The 25,654-nt window shown below is 50.8% G+C and overlaps 1 protein-coding gene across 3 annotated transcripts in view; it reads right to left on the bottom strand.

Annotated features, from left to right (window-relative positions):
* The window catches only part of LOC140715944 (uncharacterized), a 62,653-nt gene that overhangs the window by 24,450 nt on the left and 12,549 nt on the right, over positions 1-25,654 (bottom strand). The window contains exon 1 of one of the 3 annotated variants that reach the window (XM_073028528.1): positions 22,738-22,895. The exons of 1 other annotated variant lie outside the window; for it this stretch is intronic. In XM_073028528.1, the coding sequence (XP_072884629.1) occupies positions 22,738-22,777 (40 nt within the window). In that variant the 5' untranslated portion in view covers positions 22,778-22,895. Of the gene's footprint in view, positions 1-22,526; positions 22,658-22,737; positions 22,896-25,654 lie in introns of those variants that run through there. One more of the 3 variants, XM_073028530.1, reaches the window with a different exon arrangement.

Raw genomic sequence — 25,654 nt, 5'->3', positions numbered from 1 at the left:
TTTGAAAAACTTGCCCTGCACATTTCCTTTAGAACTTCACCCCTCAGCTTAAATGCCCTCTAGTATTATACATTTCAACCTTGGGGAAAAGGTACCTGCTATATCACTCTCTGTTTAGAAAAAGAATTGCCCCGCACATCTTCTTTGAAGCTACCCCTCTCACCTTAGACACTCAGATCCTGGGGCAAAAATGCTCCTGACCATCTACCCTATCGATGCCTCTCCGCTCAGCCGACTTTGAAACTCAAATGCCAAATCAGACTATTAAGAACAGAGAAGAGCACAGCACAGTCCCTTCAGTCCACAATGTTGTGCCAACTTTTAACCTACTCTAAGATCAATCTAACCCTCCCTCCTACATAGCCCTCCATTTTTCTTTCATCCATGTGCCCCTGAAAGTCCCTTATATGCCCCTAATGTATCTGCCTCAAAGGTCACACATAGCATTCCACACACCCACTGCTCTTGGTGCAAAAAAACTCGACTCTTACAGCCCTTCCCTATAGTTTCCTCCAATCACCTTAAAATTATGCCCCCTTATATTAGCCATTTCCACTCTGTCTCTGGCTGCCCATTTGGTCTATGCCTCTTATCGTCTTGTACATCTCTATCATGTAACCTTTCATACTGCTTTGCTCCAAAGAGAAAAGCCCCAGCTCTCTCAAAATATTCTTCAGGCATGCTCTCTAATCCAGGCAGCATCCTGACAAATCGATTCTGCACCCTTTCCAACACTTGCAATGCCTTCCTATAGTGAGGCAACCTGAATTGAGCACAGTACTTCAAGCACAAGAAAATCTGCAGGTGCTGGAAATCCAAAGCAACACACACAAAATGCTGGAAGAACTCAGCGGAACTGGTGGCATCTATGGAAAAGAGGAAGCAGTTGATGTTTCGGACCGGTACCCTTCATCTGGACTGGGGGGAAAAAAAGATTAAAAGACTTCTCTGGTGACACTTCGAATGTGATGCAGCATGGGGTTCAGAAGCCTAATGGCCTGAGGGAAGACAATGCTTCCCATCCTGACCATCCTTGTCTCTATGGATTGGAGTCTTCTGCCTGATGGTAGAAAGTCAAAGATGGATGGGTGGGATCCATGATAATACTAAGGGCCCTGTGCATGCAGCGCTTCTTTTAAATGTCCCCGATCAATGGTAGGGAGACCCAGATGATCCTCTGTTCTCACAGTCCTTTGTAGGTACTGCCAGTCCGGTACTCCGCTGCTCCCATACCAGATGGAAAAGCAGCTTGTCAAAACATTCTCAAAGGTTCTCCTGTAAAATTCAATTCAGATGAGTTGGGGGTGGGGGGGGGAAGCCTCACTTGTCTGAGTCTGCTCAGGAAGTGGAGGTACAGCTGTGCCTTCTTATTCAGGGAGGTGATATTGAGGGACAGGGTGAGGTCATCCATAATGTGAACTCCCAGGAACTTGGTGCCTTTAACTCTCTCTATGGAAGAACTCAGCAGGTCAGGAAGTGTCCGTGAGGGGAATAAACACAACATTTCAAGCTGAGATCCTTCGCCAGAACCCAAAACGTTGACTGTCTATACTCCTCCACAGATGCTGCCTGATGCCCTAAAGTTCACAACGTACATCAGTGATAATAATCTCAATTCCAATTCTGAAGTAACCTCAGATCTCCGGGGATAGCCTTTGACCTCAGCTGTTCTTGATTTAAACAAAGTGAACTGGTAATCTATTAATTTTTGAGAGCTACGATCTTCCTTCAGGGTGAAGTGTGAGGTCCTGCAGTGCCCAACCGGTACTGACAGATTCATCTCAGCACTTGGAGTTCAAAGTTTAAAGTAAACTTATTATCAAAGTACTTAAATGTCACCATATACAGCCCTGGGATTCATTTTCCTGTGGGCATTTACAGTTGGTAGGTTGATTGGTCATTGTAAATTGTCCCGTCATTAGACTAGGGTTAAATTTGAGGTTGCTGGGCAATGTGGCTCCAAGGGCCAGAAGGATCGACTCTGCACTGTATCTTGATAAAATAAATACAAAGAAACACGATAGAATCAGTGTTGTGGAAGGATGTGGAAGCTATTGGAGAGGATGCAGAGGAGATTTACCAGGATGTTGCCTGGATTGGAAAGCAAGTCTTATGAGGCAAGATCAGCAGAGCTGGGACTTGTCTCTTTGGAGCGTAGAAGGATGAGAGGGGACTTGATAGAGGTCTACAAGATTATGAGAGGCATAGATAGGGTGGATAGCCAGTACCTATTTCCCAGGGCATGAATAGCAAACACCAGAGGGCATATGTACAAAGTTAAGGGAGGGAAGTTTAGGGGAGACATCAGGGGTAAGTTTTTTTTTACACAGAGGGTTGTGGGTGCCCGGAATGACTTGCCAGGAATGGTGGTGGAGGCTAAAATATTAGGGGTATTTAAGAGCCTCTTGGATAGGCACATGGATAAAAGAAAAATAGAGAGTCTGGGATAGTGTGGGTTTAGTACTTTTTTTAAAGGAATATATGGGTCAGCACAACATCGAAGGCTGAAGGGCCTGTACTGTGCTGTAGTATTCTAGTGTCTAGTGTCTAATCATTGCAAAACTACATGGTGGGGGGAGTCGGTGCTGGCGCGAGATGGGGTGGATGGGGGAGCTCAATACCTTTTGCTGTTGCTTCTGCGAAGGGAGGGCTTCAATGTTCCTATTGTTCAATAGGGTTTCCTTGGTCAACGTCTATGAAGAGGAAATCTTAGATTGTGCATTGGATACATACTCTGATACTAAATGTACTTAAAACAAGCAGCCAATGTGCAAAAGACAAACTGTACAAATACAAAAAAAAGTAATAATTATATTAGATAAATAAGTAATATTGAAACCGGGAGTTGTAGAGTCCTTGAAAGTGAGTCCATAGGTTGTGGAATTCCACTCATTGTTGAAGTGGGTGATTATCCACGCGGTTCAAGAAAGGTAATAATTGTTGCTACCCTGGAGTTCTGGGACCTGAGGCTCCGGTACCTCCTGCCCGACGGTGGTAGCAGGAAGACCGCTTGGCCTGGATGGAGGGCGTCCTTGATGAGGGATGCTGAGGGAAGGGCTGAATCCTTCTGCAAAATGATAGGGTGGAGCACTTGCGACAGAGAAACGGATTCTCTCACACTCCTCCCACCCCCCCCCCCCCCCCACGAACCCCTTGTAATGCCCAGCTGAAGAGGTACTACCGGGCGGTGTGCAGCGGTGCCCCCTCAGGCCAGTAAAGGTATCACCGGGGCTGAACTGCAAGAAGCCTGGCAGCCCCCATTCTTGCCCTACGGACTGGCTGAGTTTCAGCAGAACCGATCGCGCATCTGCTGCAGGGCGGGCAGTGAGGAGGGAGCACCGTGCTGTTGCTCCACAGTTTGGAAAAGGTGAAATGCAATTATCAGTGTGAAGACTGTTGGTCACATTGCCATTACCTTCAGATTCCTGTGTACATCCTATGTTCTCGCCTGCTCTGTGTTATTTCCGTATCCAGCACACGTACACAGTACAATGATAAAGCAGGGTAGGATTTCCACAATGAACCATCGGGTTCTGGAGTGTCACAGTACAGAGAGAACTAGCAGTGCAGGTACACTGTTCCCTGAAGGTGGCGTCACAGGTAGACAGAGTGGTGAAGACAGAATTTGGTGTGCTAATTTTCATCAATCAGGCCTCTGAGGATGGGGGTTGGGCTGTTACTTTGCAGTGAGGCCACAGTTGGAGTACTGCGAGCAGTTTTGGTCTCCCTGCTGTTGGAGACCTCCTCCAGGCCCGAGGAGGTTCGTGAGCATGTTTCTGAGATTGGAGGCACTGAGTTATGGAGAGAATCTGAGTAGGTGGGACCTTTTCCCTTGGAGTGTAGGAGAATGAGGGGTGACCTTAGGGATACAAAGTCATAAGGGGCATAGAGAGGATAAGCCACACAGTCTATTTCCCAGGGTTGGGGAATCTAAAATCAAAGGGCACATGTTTAGGGTGAAAAGATAGAGAATTTTTAATAAGACCATAAATCATAGGAGCATAATTATGCCATTCAGCCAATTGAGTCTGCTCAGCCTTTTAATTATGTCTGATTTATTTTTCCTTTTCAGCGCCACTCTCCTGTCTTTTACCCATAACCTTTGAATTCCTTATTAATCAAGAACCTGTCAACTCTGCTTAAAATTTCCATGGAGAGGATGTTTCCTGTGGTGGGAGAGTCCATGACCAGAGGACACCGCCTCAGAATAGAAGAGTGTCCCTTTAGAACAGAGATGAGGAGGAATTTCTTTAGCCAGAGGGTAGTGAATCTGTTGAATTCATTGCCATAGACAGCTGTGGGGGCAAGGCGTTGGGTGTATTTGAAGCGGAGGTTTAAATATACCCAATAGTGGGAATCTCAGCACAGTCCAGTTGGTTGGATCAGACTGTGCAAAGAGGCACATTTCCATTTGCAGTAGAAAAGGGGCCATTGAGCCCATCATGCTCTGTGCTAGCTCACACAGGAATCCAATTTACCCCCCACTAACTTTCCCTCTTTTCCCCCCTTTAACCTCCTCGACCCTGCACCATACTGTCTACACTGCACTTTCTCTGTAACCATAACACTTTACTTGGAAATTTCTTGCATACTTCCTCAATGCATTGATGTGGTGAATGATTGTGTGGGTAACATACAAAGCAATGTCTCTCACTGCACCTCCCCCACTCTCTCTGTTCCCCTCTCTGCCCAACCACCACCATCTCTCCCTCTTCTAAAACACTTTCCTCTCTCCCCTCTCTCTTGTCTCACTTTCCCGTCTTTGCATCTCTCTTTCTGACCCACCCACACTTTATCCCCCAGCACCATCTCTCTCCCTCTCCCAAACTCTTTCTCCCTCCCCTTTCCCAGAAACTCTCTCGTCTGTCTCCCCCACCCTTGTAGCATCCTTTGCTCCCTCTCACACCACCTTCTCCCCCACCACCACCTCTCTCCTCCCAAACTCTCTTCTCTGTCTTCCCCCTCATAGGATCCCTCACCTGTATCTGCAACAATCTCTCCTGAATTTCTGTCCTCTCTCCTCCCACCTCTCCGAGAATCTTTCTCTTGTTTGCCTCTTTCCACCCCCTCTTCACTGCCCCACCATCACTCACACTCACATACACTCTCTTTCTGTCTCTCTCTCTCCACTGCCTCTCACTCTCTCAGCCTCATTTATTTATTTAGTGATAGGCCCTTCTGGCCCTACAAGCCATGCTGCCCAGCAACCCCTGACAACCCCCAATTTAATTCTTGCCCGATCATGGGTCAGTTTACAATGACCAATTTACCTACTGACCAGTACGACTTTGGACTGTGGGAGGAAATCAGAGCATCAGGAGTAAAGTGAAATCCACACATTCCACAGGGAAACTCCTTACAGAGGACAGTGAGATTGAACTCTGAACTCTGCATCCCAAGATGTATTAGTGTCGTGCTAAACACTATGCTATTCTCTCTCTCTCTCTCTCTCTCTTCTCCTCCAGTCTGTCTCCTTGACAAGAATAATTGACCAATTTACCTCATTGCTTTCTCAGTGATTGTCAGCCGCTCATTTACACCAATTGTAGTGCCGTAGGGTGCAGAAGCAGGCCATTTGGCTCACCGAGTCTATGCCAACCATCGGGATCCCTTCTACGCCAAACCTCACCCAACTACCCACTCCAGCGCCACTTCCTAGATTCCTGTCCCTCACCCACGCACTCTTGAAGGTGACTCAGTGTAGCCAATGAGCCAAGTGATTGCTCTCTCTGCCTCTCTCCCTCTCTCCCGCTGGTGAGAGAGAGCCTGCTGATTCTCGAGTGGGTGGAACTCGAAATGAGCAATGCTGGAGACCGTAACCTTGAAACACCGAGCTGTTGGCCTCCCCTCTTGTTGCAGGAGCAATACCTCTCCCTCTTCCTCGTTAGTGAGAAGGAGGGCCTGTTGAGATGTCGAAGTGTTGAGATAAACAGTAGTTATTGGTGGTCGATAGATCATGGTCTCTGCGTGCTTGCTACTGCTCGGCGGGTAGTGGGGTATTACTTTTGCTGAAGCAAGGGAGTAGGGGAAGTAGGAAGGTTGATGTTTTGAGGCTGCCTGTGCATGGGAAGTGGGGTTTTGGGGTTTTAACATTTTTCTGTTTTCGTTCCTTGTTTTTTTTCTCTCACTGTTTCGTGGACGTCTGCGATGAGTGAGAATTGCTGGTTGTACACTGTGGACATTGTCTGGCATTAAACTGAACCATTGAAGTGACCTAGTATAGGAGAAATGGGTGTGGTCACAGGCCGAATATGCAAGCCACACACACACACAGCAGCGGCAACAGAGAGAGTCACGCACAGGCTAAAAGTGACAGGAAAACCACAGAAGGACATGTTATACCAGGTTCTAAAAGTTCTAAGAGACAGAGAGAGAGAGAGATGGGGGAGAGAGGGAGGGAAAGATAAAGAGGAAGGGAGACGGAGAAAGAGGAGTGAAGTTGGGGGGGGACACAGATGTGAGAGGGAGGGTGGAAACAGAGGGAGAGATATAGAAAGGGAGAGAGAGGAGGAAATGGGCCAGACAAGCAAGAGGGAGATTCTGGAGAGAGAGAGAGAGTCGGGGAAAGGGGAGAAGGATGGGTGAGAGACAGAGGCAAAAAAGGGGGTGGGAGTGGGAAGTCAGTGAGAGTAGAGAGGCAGGGAGGAAAGAGAAGGAGAGAGATTCTGCGAGAGGGACTGTGAGAGGGAGGATGAGGCTGGGGGAGGGACTGATGGGGTGCACGAGGGAGAACGGGAGAAGAAAGGAGGAGAGGCATGGGATGAGCAGCAGGAAGACCCAGGGCAAGAGAGAGCAGAACAGGAGCTGGTTTTTGGCAGGCCACCACCAGTCTTACTTTAATCTCAATAATCCTGGCCTTGTGGATTGTGGTCAGTATGCCCAGGGATAGGAAATGTGACAAAAGCTGAGCCCTCCCTCCCCCACAGGGTCACATCCGTCCACCAATTCAGAGGGTCCGACACGGTCCCAGGTAGCAGAGAGCACCTCGTGCATTTATAAATAAATTTTAATTTATTTTATTTTATTGAGATACAGCACAGATTAGGTCCTTGGAGCTGCGCTGCCCATCAATTCCCCAATTTTATCGTAGCCAATTTATGGGACAATTTACAATGACCAATTAACCTGCCAATCAGTATGTCTTTGGACTGTGGGAGGTAACTGGAGCCACACACACACACACATAGACAGACGCACACGTATACAAACACAAAGTCATACATATATACAAACATGCACATATACTAAAACTCACAAATATAAGCACATATGTATTATCACACGTTCAGAAACACACATACTTTGCATACTTTTGTAGACTGAGGTCTCTCTGTGGGACTATTAACTGAAGTACACACAAGCAGATGTTTTGGCTCACAAGCAAGTGCCTGCACTTAGTTATGTTTTCTACACACACACACACACACACACACACACACACACACACACACACACACACACACACACACACACACACACACACACACACACACACAGTCTGATCCCTGTAAGAGGGAATTCACCCTCTCCCTTCTCTCTCTCTCTCTCACACACACACACACACACACACAGAGTCTGACAGTCTGATCCCTGTAAGAGGGAATTGACCCTCTCCCTTCTCTCTCTCTCTCTCTCTCACACACACACACACACACACACACACACACACACACACACACACACACACACACACACACACAGTCTGATCCCTGTAAGAGGGAATTCACCCTCTCCCTTCTCTCTCTCTCTCTCTCTCTCTCTCTCACACACACACACACACACAGTCTGATCCCTGTAAGAGGGAATTCACCCTCTCCCTTCTCTCTCTCTCTCTCTCTCTCTCTCTCTCTCACACACACACACACACACACACACACACACACACACAGAGTCTGATCCCTGTAAGAGGGAATTCACCCTCTCCCTTCTCTCTCTCTCTCTCTCTCTCACACACACACACACACACACACACACACACACACACACACACACACACACACACACACACACACACACACACACACACAGTCTGATCCCTGTAAGAGGGAATTCACCCTCTCCCTTCTCTCTCTCTCTCTCTCTCTCTCACACACACACACACACACACACACACACACACACACACACACACACACACACACACACACACACACAGAGTCTGACAGTCTGATCCCTGTAAGAGGGAATTGACCCTCTCCCCTCTCTCTCTCTCTCTCTCTCACACACACACACACACACACACACACACAGTCTGACAGTCTGATCCCTGTAAGAGGGAATTCACCCTCTCCCTTCTCTCTCTCTCTCTCTCACACACACACACACACTATCTGAAGGGAATTGACCCTCTCACTTCTCTCTCTCTCTCTCTCACACACAGTCTGACAATCTGATCCCTGTAAAAGGAAATTCACCCTCTCACTTCTCTCTCTGTCTCTCTCACACACACACACACACACACACACACACACACACACACACACACACACACACACACACACACACACACACACACACACACACACACACACACTCTGATCCCTGTAAGGGGGGATTCACCCTTGCACTCCCCATTCTCTCCCACTCTCTTTTACTCTGTCTCTCTATCTCTCACACACACACTTTTCTCCTTGGAGCGATGGAGGGTAAGATGTATTAGATGATGAGAGGTATTGATTGTATGGATAGCCAGAGGCTTTTTCCCAGGGCTGAAATGGCTCATATGAGAGGGCACAGTTTTAAGGGGCTTGGAAATAGGTACAGAGGAATGTCAGGGGGTGGTGGGTGCGTGGAGTGGGCTGCTGGCGACGGTGGTGGAGGCGGATACGATAGGGTCTTTTAAGAGACTCCTGGATAGGTGCCTGGAGCTTAGAAAAATAGAGGGTTATGGGTAACCCGAGGTAATTTCTAAAGTAATTACATGTTCAGCACAACATTGTGGGCCGAAGTGTCTGTATTGTGCTGTAGGTTTTCACACACACACTCAGGGGGTGGGAAGCAAAACTGAACAAGCACATGGCACGAGGGAGGGGTGTGGCAAGGCGGGAGCTGGGGTGAGCTAGGGAGAGGAGGATGAGAGAGGAGGGGAGTGGTAGATGGTGGAGAGAGCAATAGAGGTACAGAAATATGGAGGGGTCAGGGCGGGGAGAGATGAGGGATGGGGAGACAGCGTGGAGGGAGTATTTGGAGATAATTGGATGGAATGAGAGAGAGAATATGACAAAGATAGAGAAACAGTTAGAGTCACATAGAAAGCGACAGAGAGTGAGAGGGATAAAGAGAGAGGCAGAAAGAAAGTGACAGAAGAGAAAGAGACAGAGAGAGACACAGACAGAGAGAGAGAGAGATAGAGTGAGAGAGAGAGATACTTTCAAGGAGCAATGCCTCAGAAAGGCAGCATCCATCATTAAGGACCCCCATCGCTCAGGACATGCCCTCTTCCCATTGCTACCGTCAGGAAGGAGGTACAGTTGCCTGAAGACACACACTCAATGATTCAGGAACAGCTTCTTCCCCTCTGTCATATTTCTGATTGGACGTTGAAACTATGTACATTAACTCACTATTTTTGCTATCTTTTTGTACTAATTTAATTATTCTCTATATTTCTTATTGTGATTTACAATGTTTTATTGTTATGTATTGTAACGTATTGCTACATAAACCAACAAAAACCATATGCCGGTGATAGTAAACCTGATTCTGATTTGGATAAAGAGCAGGTAAGCTTAAGAACAAAAGGGTGAGGGAAGGAGAGGGGGAAGGATTAGCAATAGAGGAGGAAGGGGTGCAAAAGAGGGAGAGCAGGGATAGTGGAGAGGGAGGGAGTGGGGAGAGGGAAAGAGATGGAAGAAAGAGGGGGGAGGACAGACGTTGAAGAGTGGCGGGAATAGTTAGGGGAGGGAAGGAGAGCTGGAGTGATAATGGAAAAGTGGAGTGAGGGGAGGTAGAGGGAAGAAAGGTTTGAGGGTGGGAGGGAAGGAGGGGTAGAGCTGTGAAGGGTGGTCAGAGGAGCTGTTGCGGCTAGGAGAAGGGGTGGAGAAAGGGAGGGCTGAGAAAAGAGGGGGAGAGGAGGGGCTTGAGCGGCTGATGGGAGAGAAGTAGAGACTGGTGGGTTGGACAGAGGAGGGGGTGAGGGAGGGTGTGAAGGGCATAAGATAGAGTGAGGAGGGAGAAGATTTGGAACATGGAGGAGTGCAAGGGAGGGGATTGCAGGAGGAGGGAGTAGGAAAGAGGGAGAGGGAGGAGAGTTATAAACTGGAGGGGTGGTGGGAGGAGGGAGAATTGGAACTGAGAGAGGAGGGCTTGAGAAAGAGTGGAGGATGGACAGTGGACAGAATGAGGGTGGGAGGAGAGATGGGGAACAAGGAGGGAGGGAAGGACGAGGGCTGGTGGGAGTGAAGAGATTGGAAACGGGAGGTGTGAATGGAGGAGGAGGCTGCAGGTGAGAAGTAGGAGAGAGGATGAAGGGAGAGTGGAACAGCAGATGTGTGGGGGGTATGGAGGGAGCTCAAAGGAGGGGTAAGCAAGTTAGACAGAAGAGGAGGAGAAATGAGGAAGGAAGAGTTCAGTGAGGTGGAGGGAGGTATTGGGGGGATTTAGTGAGAGGCTGGAGTGAGTGGAGGAGGGTGGATGGAGCAAATTAGAAGGTGTGGTGGGAGGGAGGGTTGGAATTTGGAGCAATGAGGGTGTGAGTGATGGGGTACAGGAGCAGGAGAAGGGAGAGAGGGATGGAGGAAGGACAGGGAGAGGGTGGAGGTGCGGGATCAGGGAGGAATGGAGACATAGGAGGGGTGGAGAAACAGTGGAGGGGTGGGGAGGGAGGAAGAGGAGATGAAAGATAGGGGAGGAGGGAGATTGAGGGAGATGGGGAGGATCAAGCTAGAGGGGGGAAGGAGGGAGATCGAGGGAGAGGGGAGGAGCAGTAGGGGAGTGGTGGAGCAGGGTGGAAAGAGTAGGGATATGGTGGGGAGAGGAGAGGAGAGAAGGGAGATGGAAGGGGAGGAGGGAGATGGCAGGGAGAGGAGGGAGAGGGGAGGGAGGTGGAGGAGGGGGAGAGGATGAGAGGAAGATGGGGAGGGGAGGGTGATGGAGGAGAAGGGGAGGAGGGAGAGGGGAGGTGGAGGGAAGGACGATGGAAGGGGAGGAGGAGGAAAATGGCAGGGAGAGGAGTGAGAGGGGAGTAGGGGAGGGGAGGGTAGAGGGGAGGGGATGGGTAGAGGGGAGGTGGAGGGGTAGAGGGGAGGTGGAGGGGAGTAAGATGGAAGGGGAGAGGGGATGAAGATGAAGGGGAGGGGAGAAGGGAGATGGCAAGGAAAGGAGAGGAGTGAGAGGGGAGGAGAAAGAGGGGAGAGGGAGAGGGGAGGGGGTAAGAGGATGAAAATGAAGGGGAGGGGAGGAGGGAGATGGAAGGAAAGGGGTGAGGAAGGAGACGGTGGGAAGAGAAGAGGAGTGAGAGGGGAGGAGGGAGAGGGGAGACGGAGAGGAAGAGGGAGAGGAGGTGGAGGAGGAGAGGGAAGGGGAAGAAGGGATGGGGAGAGGGGAGGAGATTGATGGGGTGTAGGGTTGGAGGGAAATGGAATGAAGAGGTGTTGGAGGGGAGAGAGCTTTTCCAGCATTATCAGCTGAGCTCCCGATGTACTATCTAACTGACTGCTCTCACCATGGTAAAGGTGCCAGAAGGTTCTTATCGCTCTCTCTTCCCGTTTCCCACCTCCACGGTGTCAAGATGTCTTCTCAACTCTCCTCCCTTGTCCGTCTCAAAGAGGGGAGAGAGACAGAGAGAGTGGGTGAGCTTGTTGGATGGGGGAGAAAGATGGGGGGATTGGATGGGGGAGAGGGAGAGAGAGATGGGGGCATCTCTGTCATAGGAACAGAGAGAGGGGGTTCAAGTGATAGAGAGAATGAGGGGGCAGACAGATAAAGAGCGAGAAAGAGGGATAGCAAAAGAGAGAGGGGGTATGATGGGAGAGAGAAAGGGGATGATGTCAGGAGAGAGTGGGGAGTTGAACACATCGGGAAGGGGAAGAGGGGTTGGCTACGTTCTGGGCTGCTACTGACCCAGGACACTGAGGCTGCTTACCACAGGATCACGTTGTGATACTTTTCTTCCTCTCCTTCTCCCTGGGGTGGGTGCTGTGGTAAACTATGTGTATACCTGTCTGGACACACCCCTCTGCTGACTGCTCCTATGGCTCCTCCCACAGACCCCTGTATAAAGGCGATTGGGGCACTGCTCCTCCCTCAGTCTTTGACCCGTCGTGCTCCCTTTTCGCTGTTAATAAAACCTATCGTTCACTTCCAGTCTCCTAGACTTATTGATGGTGCATCAGGTGCCAAGAGTGGTGACTGAGGCAAACACAATAGGGGAGTTTGTTCTAACCCTTTGAAAGACAGTGAACGCACAGAGGATTCACTTAAAATGGACATGGTATTGAAGGGATTAGTGAAATTAGGTACCATTAATTGAAATAGTATAGTACCATGAGCCAAAAAGCTTGTTGCCGTGTTGTGTGGTCCAATATTCTGTAATAGGGAGGGAGGTAGAGGGAAATAGAGTGGTAGGGAGAGAAGCAATAGAGGGAATTAGAGGGAAGGGGTAAAGGGAAGCAAGGATGCAATGTTGAGGCTTCATAAGGCACTGGTGAGGCCTCACAGAGTTGTTAGGAATGTTAAGCCTCCTGTTTAAGAACAAATGTGTTGACATTGGAAAGGATTAAAAAAAGAAAACATGAGAAGGTTTCCAGGAATGAAAGGCTTATTGGATGCCAAACGCTTGATGGCTCTGGGCCCGTACTCACTGGAATGAAACCTATCGAATATTGAAAGGCCAGCCAAAGAGGATGTTTCCTTTGGTGAGGCAGTTTAGAACCAGAGGATACAGCTTCGGCGAGATGCCCATTTCAAACAGTGATTAAGAAGGATCTCTCGAGCCAGAAGGCGGGAAATCTGTGAAATTTGTTGCCACAGGCAACTGTGGAGAGCAAATCACAGGGTGCCTTAAGGCAATCATTGATGGGTTCTTGATTGGTCAAGGTGTGAAAGGTTACAGGGAGAAGGCAGGAGAAACGGGTTAACAGATAAATAGATCAGGCAGGATAAATTGGCAGAGTAGACTCAATGGTCGGAAAGGCCTAATTTTGCTCCTGCATCTCATGGAAGAAGGTAAATGGAGATGGTCAGGAGGAAAGAGGTAAAGGGGAAGGTAGAGGGAAATACCATCAAGAACATCTTCAAGAGACGGTAGGGAGAGAGAGTGGGGAGAGAGAATGTAAGAGAGAGGGCGAAGACAGATAGTGGGGGAGAGGGATGGAAGGTAGAGCGAGAGGGAGGGGGTTGGAGAGAGAGAGGATGGGGTGAGAGGCTGAGGCAGGGGGAAGGGAAAAGGTGAAGGGGAGATGGGGTTTGATAGAGGGGAAGGTAGTGAGGGGGGTGAGAGAGGGAGAGTAGGAGGGAGAGACAGAGGGAAGGCAGGAAAGGGAGAGAGAGGGGAAGGGAGAGGGAGGGTAGAGAGAGGGGGTGGAGGAGAGAAAAAGGGAGCGAGGTGAGGGAGATGAGAGAGGGGGAGAGAGTGGCGTAAGGGGTTACAGACAAGGATGGGAAGTGGGGAAGTGAGGGAGTGGGGAAAGAGAGGGAGGGAGGAGTGGAAAGAGGGAGCATGGGAAGGGGAGAGGGGATTGAAGGAGAAATAGAAGAAAGGGGAGGGGGTTGTGAGTGTGTGAGCAGAGAGAGAGTGGGAAGTGTAGAGAAGGAAGAGGAAATAGGGAGTGGTGGGAGGAATACAGACGGGAGGGAGAGTGGGAGGCAACGGGAAAGTGGGAGAAAGAGAGAGGGTAGAGGAGGGAGAATGTAGAGAGGGAGCAGGGAGAGAGGGAGAGAGCAAGGGGGAGAGATGAAGTAGGGGAGGAGGAGAGAGGAAGGTGGAGGAATTGGGGGGAGGGAGGGATCAGAGAGTGAGGGAGAGAGAGGAAGGTGGGAGCAAGAGGGAGTGACAGGTGGAGAGAGGGGGAGAGTGAGGACTGGGACAGATGAGGGTGAGGCACAGTGAGGGGAGAGGGTGTAACAGCACGAGCAAGGAGAGAGAGAAAAGGGGACAGAGAGGGAGGGGAAGAGGCGGAGGGTGGGATTGGGGTTGATATAGTGAGGGGTAGTGAGAGGGGGCAGAGATGGGGAGAGAGTGAGGGAGGGAGGGAAAGGGAACAGAGGGAGGGGAGATTGACTGGGAGGGAAGAGAGGGGGGATTGAGAGGAGAGAGTGAGAGGCATGCAGGGTAATGATGGGTGAGGGAGTGGAAGGTAGGGTGTGAAAGGCTGTGATAGGTCGAACTGAGGGAGAGAAGTGAGAGTGGAAGAGGAGTAGAAGCAGAGGTAGGAGATGATGGGAGAAAGTGAAAGGTGGAAAGAAAGGAAGACGCGTGTAAAGGGGATATCTTCTTTTTCTTTGTTACTGTGTATGTTAATCGAAAATGGCTTCTTTGTTTTGTTAAAAATAGGAATGCTTCTTTGTTGCCAGAGAGTGCTGGAAGCTTGTTTGGGTTAAAATTTACTGATAACGAGAATTGTATTCCTTTTTTAAACAATTGGGATTAATGTTGTTCTTTCTTCTGAGTCTGTAAGCTATTGTTGGCGGGCTTTTGGAGAGATCGGCGCGAGGGGGTGAGAGAGAGAGGACGCGATGCTGTAAACTAGGCGAGGAACGGACCCCAAGCGGGGGTCCGAGGCCAGGAGGTACCCTGAGGAGAGGAGACGAGGATAGATGTGCTTGGTTGACCACTTCGGGTGGTCCTGAGCTGCGAGTCGAGGAGTTCGGAGGGGATCGAATGGTGGCCAGAATACTTCAGTAATTGAGCTCCATCGGTTGTGCACCTTTTCTTTATTTTTTTTTTTCCCCTTCATATATACTGTATCGTTATTAATCACTTAGTTATGGTAACCTTTATAAATTGTACTCATTTAATCGCATATGGTATACTGTCTGTTTTTGGGCGAGGCGGGGACATCACACAGCATCCACACCAGCTGTATCCAGTTTAGCGGGGCCGAAGGCTGCTCCCCCTACACGAGAACGAGCTGAGCGAGCCTGAGGCGACCCGGGGGTTACACGCGTAAAGAGAGAGAGGGGAAGTGGGAGAGTGAGAGAGGAAGGGGGAAGAGGAAGAGAACGGGAGGGGAAGAGATAGGGGAGGAAGATGGGGGAGAGAGAGGGGTGGAGTGGGATGGGAAGCCATGGGTTCAGAGAGGGATGGGTAGAAAATGGAGGGGAGAGAGAGGGAAGAGAGCGGGGAGGCGATAGGGGGAAGAGAGAGTGAAGGGGAGAGAGATGGGGATGTGGGAATGATCGAGTCAGGGGTGATAAGGGGAAAGAATGAAGGGGCAAGAGAGGGAGGGAGAGAGGGTAGGTGGGAGTGAGTGAGTGGGGACAGAAAAGGAGGAAGGAGAGAGCGAGTGGCACAGAGGGGGAGGTGCAAAGAGAAGGGAATGGAGAGGAAGGGACAGCAGTTGATAGAGGGAGGGGTAGTGAGAGGAAGGGGCAGCAGGCAGGGAGAGAGTGGGAGGAAGATGGGTGAGAGAGAGAGTGAGGACAGAGTGAGGGAGATGGTGAGGGAGTGTAAGGTAGGGTATGAAAGGCCAAGAGAGGGAAATATGGAGAGAGGGGGGCAGAAAGGATGCAAAGGTGTAAGAGTGTGAGGGGGAAAAGGGAGGTTGAAAGAAAGAGGGAGAGTGGGGAGAGAGGGGGAGAGGAAGAGGGGGAAAGAGTGAGGGAAATAGAGTGAGTGGAGGTTGGAGAGAATGAGGGAGAGATGGAGTGGGTAGAGAGTGAGGGGAGGGTGGAGAGAGGAGGAGGAAGGGAAGGGGTGAGAAAGCGATGGAAGAGTCGGAAATAGTCAGAAAGGGAGGAGATAGAGTATGAGATAGAGAGAGTGGAGAGGGAGGGGGAGAGTTTAGGGATAAAGGAGAGAGAGGCGGTGCGAATGGGGGAGGGAGAGGATGTAGAGGCTGGGAGTGGACAGAGAAGGATGGTGAAGTGAGAGTGGTGGCAGAGGGAGAGGGAATGAGGCAGGAGAGAGGGACGGTGGAGAGAAAAGGAGAGGGAAAGAGGGATGGGGAGAGGAGCGAGCAGGGGAAAGAGGGAGGAGGAGAGAGAGGGAGGTGGTGCAATAGGGGTTTCAGAGAGGGGGAATGGGAGAGAGTGAGGGACGGGAACAAGCGAGCAGGGAGATAAGGGGTGGAGGAGAGGGAAGGGAGAAGGAGTGGGGAAAGAAATCGGGGGGGAGGTTTGGACAGAATGGGGAGATAGGGAGTGGGTAGAGAGGGTGGAGAGAAGGAGAGGGAGAAAGAGAGGGGAGAGAAGGAGAAAAGGTGGGGAAGAGAGTGGGGGGAATGAGGAGTGAAAGGGAAGGGTAGAGAGTGAAAGTGTGAGGGGAAGGAGAGAAAGGGAGGGAGGTAAGCAGGGAGAGTGAGAGGCTGGAGAGACTGGGAGGGGGAGAGAGAAGGATGGAAGAGTGAGGGGGTAGAGAGGGGGGTCAAAAAAGAGGGAGGCAGAAAGCAGAAGAGAGAGGTAGGGAGAGTGAGATGGGGAGGGTTAGAGAATGTAGGGATTGAGGGCTGGCAGGGTCAATAGGGAAAGGTGTTGAGAGGACGAGGGGGAGAATGGGAGGGGTGGGGTGGGAATGCAGGAAGAGAAGGGAGGGTGGGAGAAAGAGGGGAGAGAGAGGGAGTGAGTGGAAGGTGAGGATGGAGGAGAGATGGAGATGGGAGAGAGGGAGGGGAGAGGTTGGTGTTGGGAGACAGAGTGGCAGAGGGAGAGAGGGAGAAGGGGGAGGGGATGGGCCAAGTAAGGGAGGGTATAGTGAGGGAGGGAGAGAGAAAGGAAGGGAGAGGGAGGGAGTAGAGAAGGAAGGGCATGGGGGCTGGGGTGAGAGAAGGGGGTGGAGAGAGTTAGATGGGGATAAAGGGAAGGGGATAATGAGAGGAGCTGGGAGAGACGGTGGGAGGGAGGAATAAGAGGAGAGGTAGAACAGAGGGGACAGAGGGATGGGGACAGAGAGGGTGAAGGAGAGGGGGAGAGATGATGGAGGGGAGTGATGATGAGGGGGAGAGCCGGGGGGGGGGATTGGGGAGAGAGGGAGGGGGGAGGGGTAGAGGTGTGTGTGTGTGTGAGAGAGAGAGAGAGGGAGAGTGATGGGGACAGTAAGGTGGAGGGAGAGGGAAATGGTAGGGACGACAGGGGAAGGAGGACTGAAAGAGAGGGGAAGAGAGGGAGGGTGGAGTTCAGAGAATGAGGCTGGGAAGAGAGAGAGAGAGGGTGGGAGGGGGGGAGAGGGAGGCAGAGGGATGAGACAGTGGAAAGAGTGAAGGGAGAGGGAGAGGGTTTGAGGGGGCTTACAGAGGGGAATAGTGAGAGGGAAGGATGAGAGTGGGAGAGGAAAACAGAGTGAGGGGGAGAGAAAGGGGGGCGTGGGAGAGTGGAGAGCGTTAAGGGGAGAGGGGTGAGAGGAGAGATGGAGGGAGAGTGGAGGCGAAAGTGGGAAAGGGAGAGAGGGCGGAGAGACTGGGAGGAGAGAAGGATGGTGGAGTGAGAGTGGGGCAGAGAGAGGGAGGGAAGTTTGAGGGAGAGAGAGGGATTGGTGAGAAAGAGGGGAGTGAGAGAGTGGAGAGAGGAAGGACGAGAGTATGGAGCAGAGAGAGAAGGTGAGGGGTAAGAGTGGGGTGAGTGATGGTGAATGTGAGGGGTAGAGTGAGGAGGAAGAGAGAGGGATGGGGAGAGCGAGAGGGCGGGGAAGAGGGAGAGAGGGGGAGTATAAGGGAGAGAGAGGGAGGGGCAGGAAGGAGGGGAGGGAGGGGCTACAATGGGGGTGAGGAAAGAGAGAGATGTGTTGTGGGAGTGAGCGAGCAGGGGGAGAAGGGGAGGGGAGAGAGAGCGAGTACAGAGTGGAAGAGAGATCAGTGGGAGAGAGGGGGAGGGAGGAGGGAGAGGGAGTTGGAGGAGGAGCAAGAGGGAGGGGATACAGTGGAGAGAGGAAGGGTGAGGAAAGAGCAGGAGAGTGAGGGGGAAAGGGAGAGCAGGGGAGTGAGGGTTGGGGAGGGTGAAGGAGGTGAGAGACAAAGGGGAGAGAGAAGGGGTAGGGAGGGGAGAAAGTGGGAGGTGGTGAGAGACAAAGGGGAGAGAGAAGGGGTAGGGAGGGGAGAAAGTGGGAGGCGGAGAGAGAGGGAGGTGGGAGAGAGGAAGTGGGAAAGGGGAGAAAGGGAGGGGAGAGAGTGGGAGCATGAGGTAGAAGGAGGGAGAGGGGAGAGTGAGATCAGGTGAGGGAGGAGGGGGATAGAGTGGGGTGAGAGTTGGAGAGAGGGAGGGGAGAAAGGAACGTGGAGAGGGATAGATGGGAGAGACATGGAGGGTGGTGAAAGAGGGAGAGAGGGAAAGAGGTGGAGAAGGGAGGAGCAGTGTAGGAAGAGAAAGAAAGGGTGGGGTAGGGATGTAAAGGAAGAGCGAGGGAAGGGGAAAAAGAGAAGGGGAGAGAGGGTGAGAGAGGGGGCAGAGAGACGATGGGGAGAGAGAGAGGGAGGGGGAGAAAAGAGGTGGGGGGATAGAGGGAGGGATGTAGAAAGAGGAACAGATACCCAAGAGGGAGGATGGGAGAGAGAGGTAGGTTGGGGAAAGAGGGATGGTGGAGTGAGTGGGAGGGAGAGAGAGAGTAGGGGAGAAAGAGGGAAGGGAAAGAGGGTGGGGAGAAAGAGAGGGAGCAGGAGAGGGGGAGGTGGCAGTAGAGGGAGAAGGGAGATAGCAGGAAGGATATAGAGAAGGATGGTTGGATGGATAGTGAGGGTAGAGAAGAGGAGGGGCTCAGAGAGATAGGGTGGAGAGAGAAGTTGAGGGAGAGAGAGTGAGAGGGGAGAGAGTGAGGGGAGAGGGGCAGGAGAGAAGAAAGAGGGAGGGGAGAGAGAAAGGGGTAGATGAGAGGGGTGGGGGGTAGGAGGAGAGGTGGAAAGAGGTGGAAAGAGGTGGATTGAGAGATAGGATAGAGTGAGAAGAGGAGAGAGGTAAGAGTGGGGGTGAGGGAAGGGATGTATGAGGGAGGGGAGCATGATGGGGAGAGAGAGGGAGGTGGGAGAGGGAGGGGAGCAGGGGTAGGGGAGGGGAGAGAGGGGAAATAGGGAGGTTGGAGGGGAGGATGGGGTTGTAAGAATGAGGGGTTGGGAGGGGGATAAATAGGGTGGAGAGAGATGGAGGGTGGAGAAACTGGGAGGGGTGATGATGCGGGAGGAGGTGGCAGGTGGGAGAGAGAGGGAGCAAGTGAGGGATCTGGAAGGGAGAGGGAGAAGTAAAGAGGGATGGGTTGAGAGAGAGGGAGGGGAAGAGAGAGTGAGAAGGAAAGAGGAGGAGGGGAGGGAATGGGAGAGGTAGAGGGTGGAAGGAGAAACAGTGAGGGTGGAGAGAAAGGCAGCAGTAAAGAGAGAGAGAGAGAGAGAGGGGGGATGAGGAGGGGCAGGGAGGGAGGGGGAGAGGGAATGAAAGAGGAGTGGGAGAGAGTGAGATGTAAGGGAAGGGGAGAGGGGGAAATAGGTATAGGAGGGGAGATGGAGAGAGTGAAGGGAGAGGCTGAGAGGGGTGAGAGAGATAGGGAGAAAGAAAGAGCAGGAAAGTGAGGTAGGAAAAGAGGGAGCTGGAGAAGGGGAGGAAGTGAGAGGGAGGAGGGAGAGGTGAGGTGGAGAGATAGATGGGGAGAGAGTGAGGGGTACATGGGAGTGTGAGGGAGGAAAGGGGAGTATGTGGGGGAGGAGAGAGAGGAAGGTGAGAGAGAGGAAGGGGAGAGAGAGGGAGAGGAAGGGGAGGAGGAAGGGGAGAGGGAAAGGGAGGAGGAAAGGGGAGAGGGAAGGGGAGGGAGGGGGAGAAAGAGAAAGAAAGATGGGAAGAGAGGGAATGGGAGAGAGAGAGGAGGGAGATGGCAGGATATTGAGAGAGGGACTGCTGGATGGAGAGCGAGTGTGGAGAGAGAGGGAGAGGGAAAGTGGGGTGAGAGTGAGGGGGAGGACTGTGATGGGGAGGAGAGAGAGGGAGATGGAGTGCGAGGTAAGGGGGAAGGTGATGTTGGGAGAGGTTATGAGAGAAGGTGAGAAAGCAGGAGGGGGAAGAGAGGTGGAGAAAGATGGAGGATAGAGAGAAGGTGGAGAGAGAGGGATGGGGAGAGAGAAAGAGAGAGAGGGGAGAGAGGTGGAGGTTCCAGAGAGAGGAAAGGGGCAAGAGAAGGGTGTGAGAGAGAGGGGGAAGGGGGAGAGAAGGATGGGAAGAGAGAATGAGAGAAGCAGAGGGGGGAGGGGGAGACAGTAAGGGTGGAGAAAAATGGTGGGGAGAAGGAAGGAGGGTTGGGAGAGAGGGTGGGATGGAGGGGAAGGTAGTCAGGGTAGGCAGAGGGATTGGTGGAGATGAGGGAGAGTGAGATGTGGGGAGGGAGAGTGGGAAGAAGAGAGGATGAGGGGAAGAGAGGGGAGAAAGGGGGGAGAGATAGAGAAGGACGGTGGAGACAGGGAGGGTGGATAGAGGGAGGGGGAGAGTGGTTAGACTGAGAGGGATGTGGGAGAGACAGGATGGAAGGGGGATGAGGGAAGTGGGCAGAGGGGAGTGAGAGGAGGGGGGAGAAGAGGAGAGGGGTTGTGAGGAGAGTGGGGAGGGGTAGGGAGGGGGATAGAGAGGAAGGGGTGAGAATATAAGAGAGAGAGGGAGGAGGAAAGAGAGGCATGGGCTGGGAGAGAGGAAGTGTGAGAAAGGAGGGGAGAGAGAGAAGAGGTGGAAAGAGTGTGGGAGGGAGAGGTGGGGGAAGAGATGGATGGTGTGAGAGAGTGGGGCTAGTGAGAGAGGGAGGGGTGGGGAAGGGGTGAAAGAAAGATAGACAGGGAGGGAGGATAGAGAGGGGTGTGTGGGAATGGGAGAAGGGGGAAAGTGGGAGGGGGAGGGAAAGGAGAAGGAAGGGGAGAGGGAGGCCAGAAAGTGGGAATAGAGTAGGGGGAGAGGGGTGGGGACAGAGAGGTGAGAGAGAGTGGGAGATCAAGAGGGAGAGAGCGAGGGAGTGGAGAGGGGAAGAGGGAGGGAGAGGAGATTGGGGGAGAGGGGAGAAGGGAGAGGGGTGGGGGCTGTACAACACGTGAAAGACAGAGAGGAACGCCATAAAATGGAGAGGGGCAGAGAGGGTATATCCACGGCAGTGTGTGACAGAGAGATTGTGCGAAAGAGGGAGAAACAGGGACGGAGAAGGAGGGCGGGAGGTGATAGGGAGGGTGAGGTGAGAAACTGCTGTAGACAGTCAGAACATTGGCGGAGATGGGAGTGACAGGGATAGTGAGAGGGTAACACAAAGTGACTGAGGGAGATAGAGCTTCTTGTGAAGGATATGGGAATGAATAAGAGGGATTCACCAAGTGAATAGGACGATTAATGGTGTCAATGAGGAAGAGAGAGTGCATGGGGAGACGGAGGGATGAAGACAGAGATACAGAGAGCAGAAATTCAAGAAAACTCTCTCTCTCTCTCCCTCCCTCCTCAACCTCCCCCCTTAACTCAGGATTTCTCTCCTCCATCTCTTTCCTCTTGTCTCTCCCCTTCTATCCCTCCGTCTCCTCTCCCTTCTTGTCTACTGCTCTCCTCCTTTCCCTATTAGAAACATAGAAACATAGAAAATAGGTGCAGGTGTAGGCCATTCGGCCCTTCGAGCCTGCACCGCCATTCAGTATGATCGTGGCTGATCATCCAACTCAGAACCCTGTACCTGCTTTCTCTCCATACCCCCTGATCCCTTTAGCCCCAAGGGCCATATCTAACCTCCTCTTAAATATAGCCAATGAACCGGCCTCAACAGTTTCCTGTGGCAGAGAATTCCACAGATTCACCACTCTCTGTGTGAAGAAGTTTTTCCTCATCTCAGTTCTAACAGGCTTCGCCTTTATCCTTAAACTGTGACCCCTCGTTCTGGACTTCCCCAACATCGGAAACAATCTTCCTGCATCTAGCCTGTCCAATCCCTTTAGAATTTTATACATTTCAATAAGATCCCCCCTCAATCTTCTAAATTCCAGTGAGTATAAGCCTAGTCGATCCAATCTTTCTTCATATGAAAGTCCTGCCATCCCAGGAATCAATCTGGTGAACCTTCTCTGTACTCCCTCTATGGCAAGAATGTCTTTCCTCAGATTAGGGGACCAAAACTGCACACAATATTCTAGGTGCGGTCTCACCAAGGCGTTGTACAACTGTAGTAGAACCTCCCTGCTCCTGTACTCAAATCCTTTTGCTATGAATGCCAACATACCATTTGCCTTTTTCACCACCTGCTGTACCTGCATGCCCACCTTCAATGACTGGTGTACAATGACACCCAGGTCTCGTTGCATCTCCCCTTTTCCTAATCGGCCACCGTTCAGATAATAATCTGTTTTTCTGTTCTTGCAGGAAAACAGGAAAACTGTTTTCCTATTCTTCTTTCCTGTTCTTTTGCTATTCTCTCTCCCTCCCACTCCCTCTTTCCTCTCCACTCTCACCGTGTTCCTCTCCACCGGGTTCCCATTCGCATTAGCAATGGCGGCTGGACGTTCTGACTCCCCTCCCCGTAAGGATTCCAAGCCACGAAGGGATGAGGCTGCAATGGCAGTGGGAAGCCTGCCGCAGTCGGGTTCCTTGCAGATATCGGCAAGCCAACGCCGTTGCTGCGGCACAGACCGGACCCCAGGGGGCAGTGCCGCCTTTCCTTACCCGGATTCCCAGCGACCGGCGGAGAATTCCTTCTCTCCATCCGCCTGCTGTTCCCTGGGATTCCAAGACCCGCCGTGGCCGAAGTGGGAGAGCTGGGGTACCAGCTCCCAGAGGGTCTGATCGAGCCTCACGCCGTCCCCTCTATAACTGACTCCAGCTCTTGGTCTTACTCGCCTTTCGCAAATCCTCCGTTTCACTTTCACTTTCACTATCACTATGCCATTAGGCTTTACAATTCAACCGCCAGGACTTAAGAACTTATTAAAAGCTATTATTAATGCTTTTTGAGATAGTGATTTAGATGCATATCATATTTTTTACTGAGTTAAGTATTGTATGTTATTAGTTTTGCTACAACAAGTGTATGGGACATTGGAAAAAAAGTTGAGTTTCCCCATGGGGATGAATAAAGTATCTATCTATCTATCCTTCATCCTCCATCTCCAACCCACTCACCAGTTTTCTCTTTTTCTCTCTCCTTCCACTTCCACTCTCTCCTCTTCCCTCTGTATCTCTAACCTCTCCCACTTTCCTTCTTTCTCTCCCTCTGGACTCTTTCCCTCTAAATCTGTAACTTCACATTGCCCCCTCTCTAGACCTTCCCACTCTCCCTCCAAGCCCTTCCTTCTGTCACTCTCTGATACTTCCCTCTTCCTGCCTTCTTCCACCCCTCTTCCTTTCTCCCTCTGTATGAATTTTTCCTCACTAATCACCCCTCCCCTCCTCCTCCATCTCTCTCCTCCCTCTAACCCTCATTTCTTTCCCCTCCCTGCCCCTTCCACTAGCCCACTCAAGATCTGCCTCTGGTGCTTCAAATTCAAAGTACATTTATTGTCAAAGTATGCACAGATTATACAACCTTGAGGTTTGTCTCTTTACTGGCAACCACAAAACAAGAAACCACAAAAGAATCCTTTAAAGATGAAAGACCGACTAACACCCAATGCACAGGGGGTGGGTGGAGGGCACAAATTGTCAGTGGTCGCAGAACCAGGGGTTGTGATCTGCACCGGCTGCTCATACGACCATCCAGCACCTGCTTCCATGGCTTCAAATGACCCTGATCTGAGTGGGGGCAGGGGGTGGTCTACGCAGGTGCTACATCTTGCCCAAGGGTGACCCACAGGCTAGTGGAGAGAAGAAGCACCTTACACCTCCTTTGGTAGAGATCTCCACCCCACCACTCATATAGACCATAGAACAGTACAGCACAGGGACAATCCCTTCTGTGCACAATATCGACTGAACCAGCTAAAAAGTACATTGTTTAAAAAAAATAATCCCTGCCCACCTACATAATGTCCATATCTCTCACCAGTTTCCTCATATTCATGTGCCTAAATGTCTCTTAAAAGTCTCTCATGTATTTGCCTCTACCACCATACCAGGTAACAGATTTCAAACATCCACCACTCTCACAGTCCCTTTAATCCATCCCCTTGACATTCAATGCATATTGGCAGGTATGATGTTTTAGGCATCACTGAATCATGGCTGGGAGCTTAATGTCCAAGGATCCACATTGTCTAGAAAGGACAGGCAGGAAAGTGGGGGGGGGGGCGGCATTGCTTTGTTAGTAAAAAAATGAAATCAAGTCATTAGAAAGAGGTGACATAGGGTCAAAACCTATTGAATGATTGGGGATAGAGCTAAGGAACTGCAAGGGTGAAAAGACCTTGATGGGAGTTATATACAGATCCCCAAGCGGTAGTAAGGGTGTGACCTACAAATTACAACAGTAGATAGAAAATGCACGCCAAAAGGGCAATGTTACAATCATCATAGGGAACTTCAGTATGCAGGTAAATTGGGAAGATCAGGTTGGTGCTGGAGTCCAGGAGAAGGAATTTCTAGAGTGCCCTCAAGATGACTTTTCAGAACAGCTCATTGTTGAGCCCACTAGAGGTTCAGCTGTTCTGGATTGGGTATTCTGAATTGGTGTTAGGATTGGGTGTTCATCCTAAAATTTGAGAAGCAGAAACTAAACTCAGCTGTATCAGTATTACAGTGGAGTTAAGGGAATCACAGAGGTATAAGAAAGGAGTTGGCCAAAATTAATTGGAAAAGAACACTAGCAGGGATGATGGCAGAGCAGCGATGGCTGGAATTTCTGGAAGCAATTCAGAAGACACAGGATATATACATCGCAAAGAGGAAGAAGTGTTCTAAGGGAAAGATCACACAACCGTGGCTAACAGGAGAAGTCAAAGCCAACATCAAAGCCAAAGAGAGGGCATATAATAGAGCAAAAATTAATGGGAAGTTAGAGGATTAGGAAGCTTTCAAATACCAACAGAAGGGAACTGAAAAAGTCATTAAGAAGGCAAAGATGGAATATGAAAGTAGGCAGCCAATAATATTAAAGAGGATACCAAAAGTTTCTTCAGATACATTAAGTGCAAAAGAGATGCGAGTGGATATCAGACCACTGGAAGACAATGATGGAGAGGTAGTAATGGGGGCCAATGAAATGGCTGACAAACTGAATATGTATTTTGCATCAGTCTTCACTTTTCTAGCAGTATGGAGGAAGTCCCAAGTGTCAGGGTGTTTGGAGGCACATGATAAAATTGGCCGTAGTCAGCATGGTTTCCTCAAAGGAAAATCTTGCCTGACAATTCTGTTGAAATTCTTTGTAGGAATAATAAACAAGATAGACAATGAAGAAACAGCTGATGTTGTGTACCAGGATTTTCAAAAGGCCTTTGGCAAGGAGCCACACTTAGGCTGCTTAACAAACCATGAGCCACGGTGTTCAAGCAATAATTCTAGCATGGATAAAGCAGTGATTGGGTGGCAGGAGGCAAAGAATGGGAATAAAGAGAGCCTTTTCTGGCTGGCTGCCAGAGACTAGTGGTGTTCCACAGCGGTCTGTTTTTTGACCAATTCTTTTTATGTTATATATCAATGATTTGGA

The sequence above is a fragment of the Hemitrygon akajei genome, chromosome 24 (genome assembly GCF_048418815.1).
Source record: "Hemitrygon akajei chromosome 24, sHemAka1.3, whole genome shotgun sequence".
Classification (NCBI taxonomy): Eukaryota; Metazoa; Chordata; class Chondrichthyes; order Myliobatiformes; family Dasyatidae; genus Hemitrygon; species Hemitrygon akajei.
Note: the sequence above shows the minus strand (reverse complement) of the source record. Positions and strands in the feature narration are given on the sequence as shown.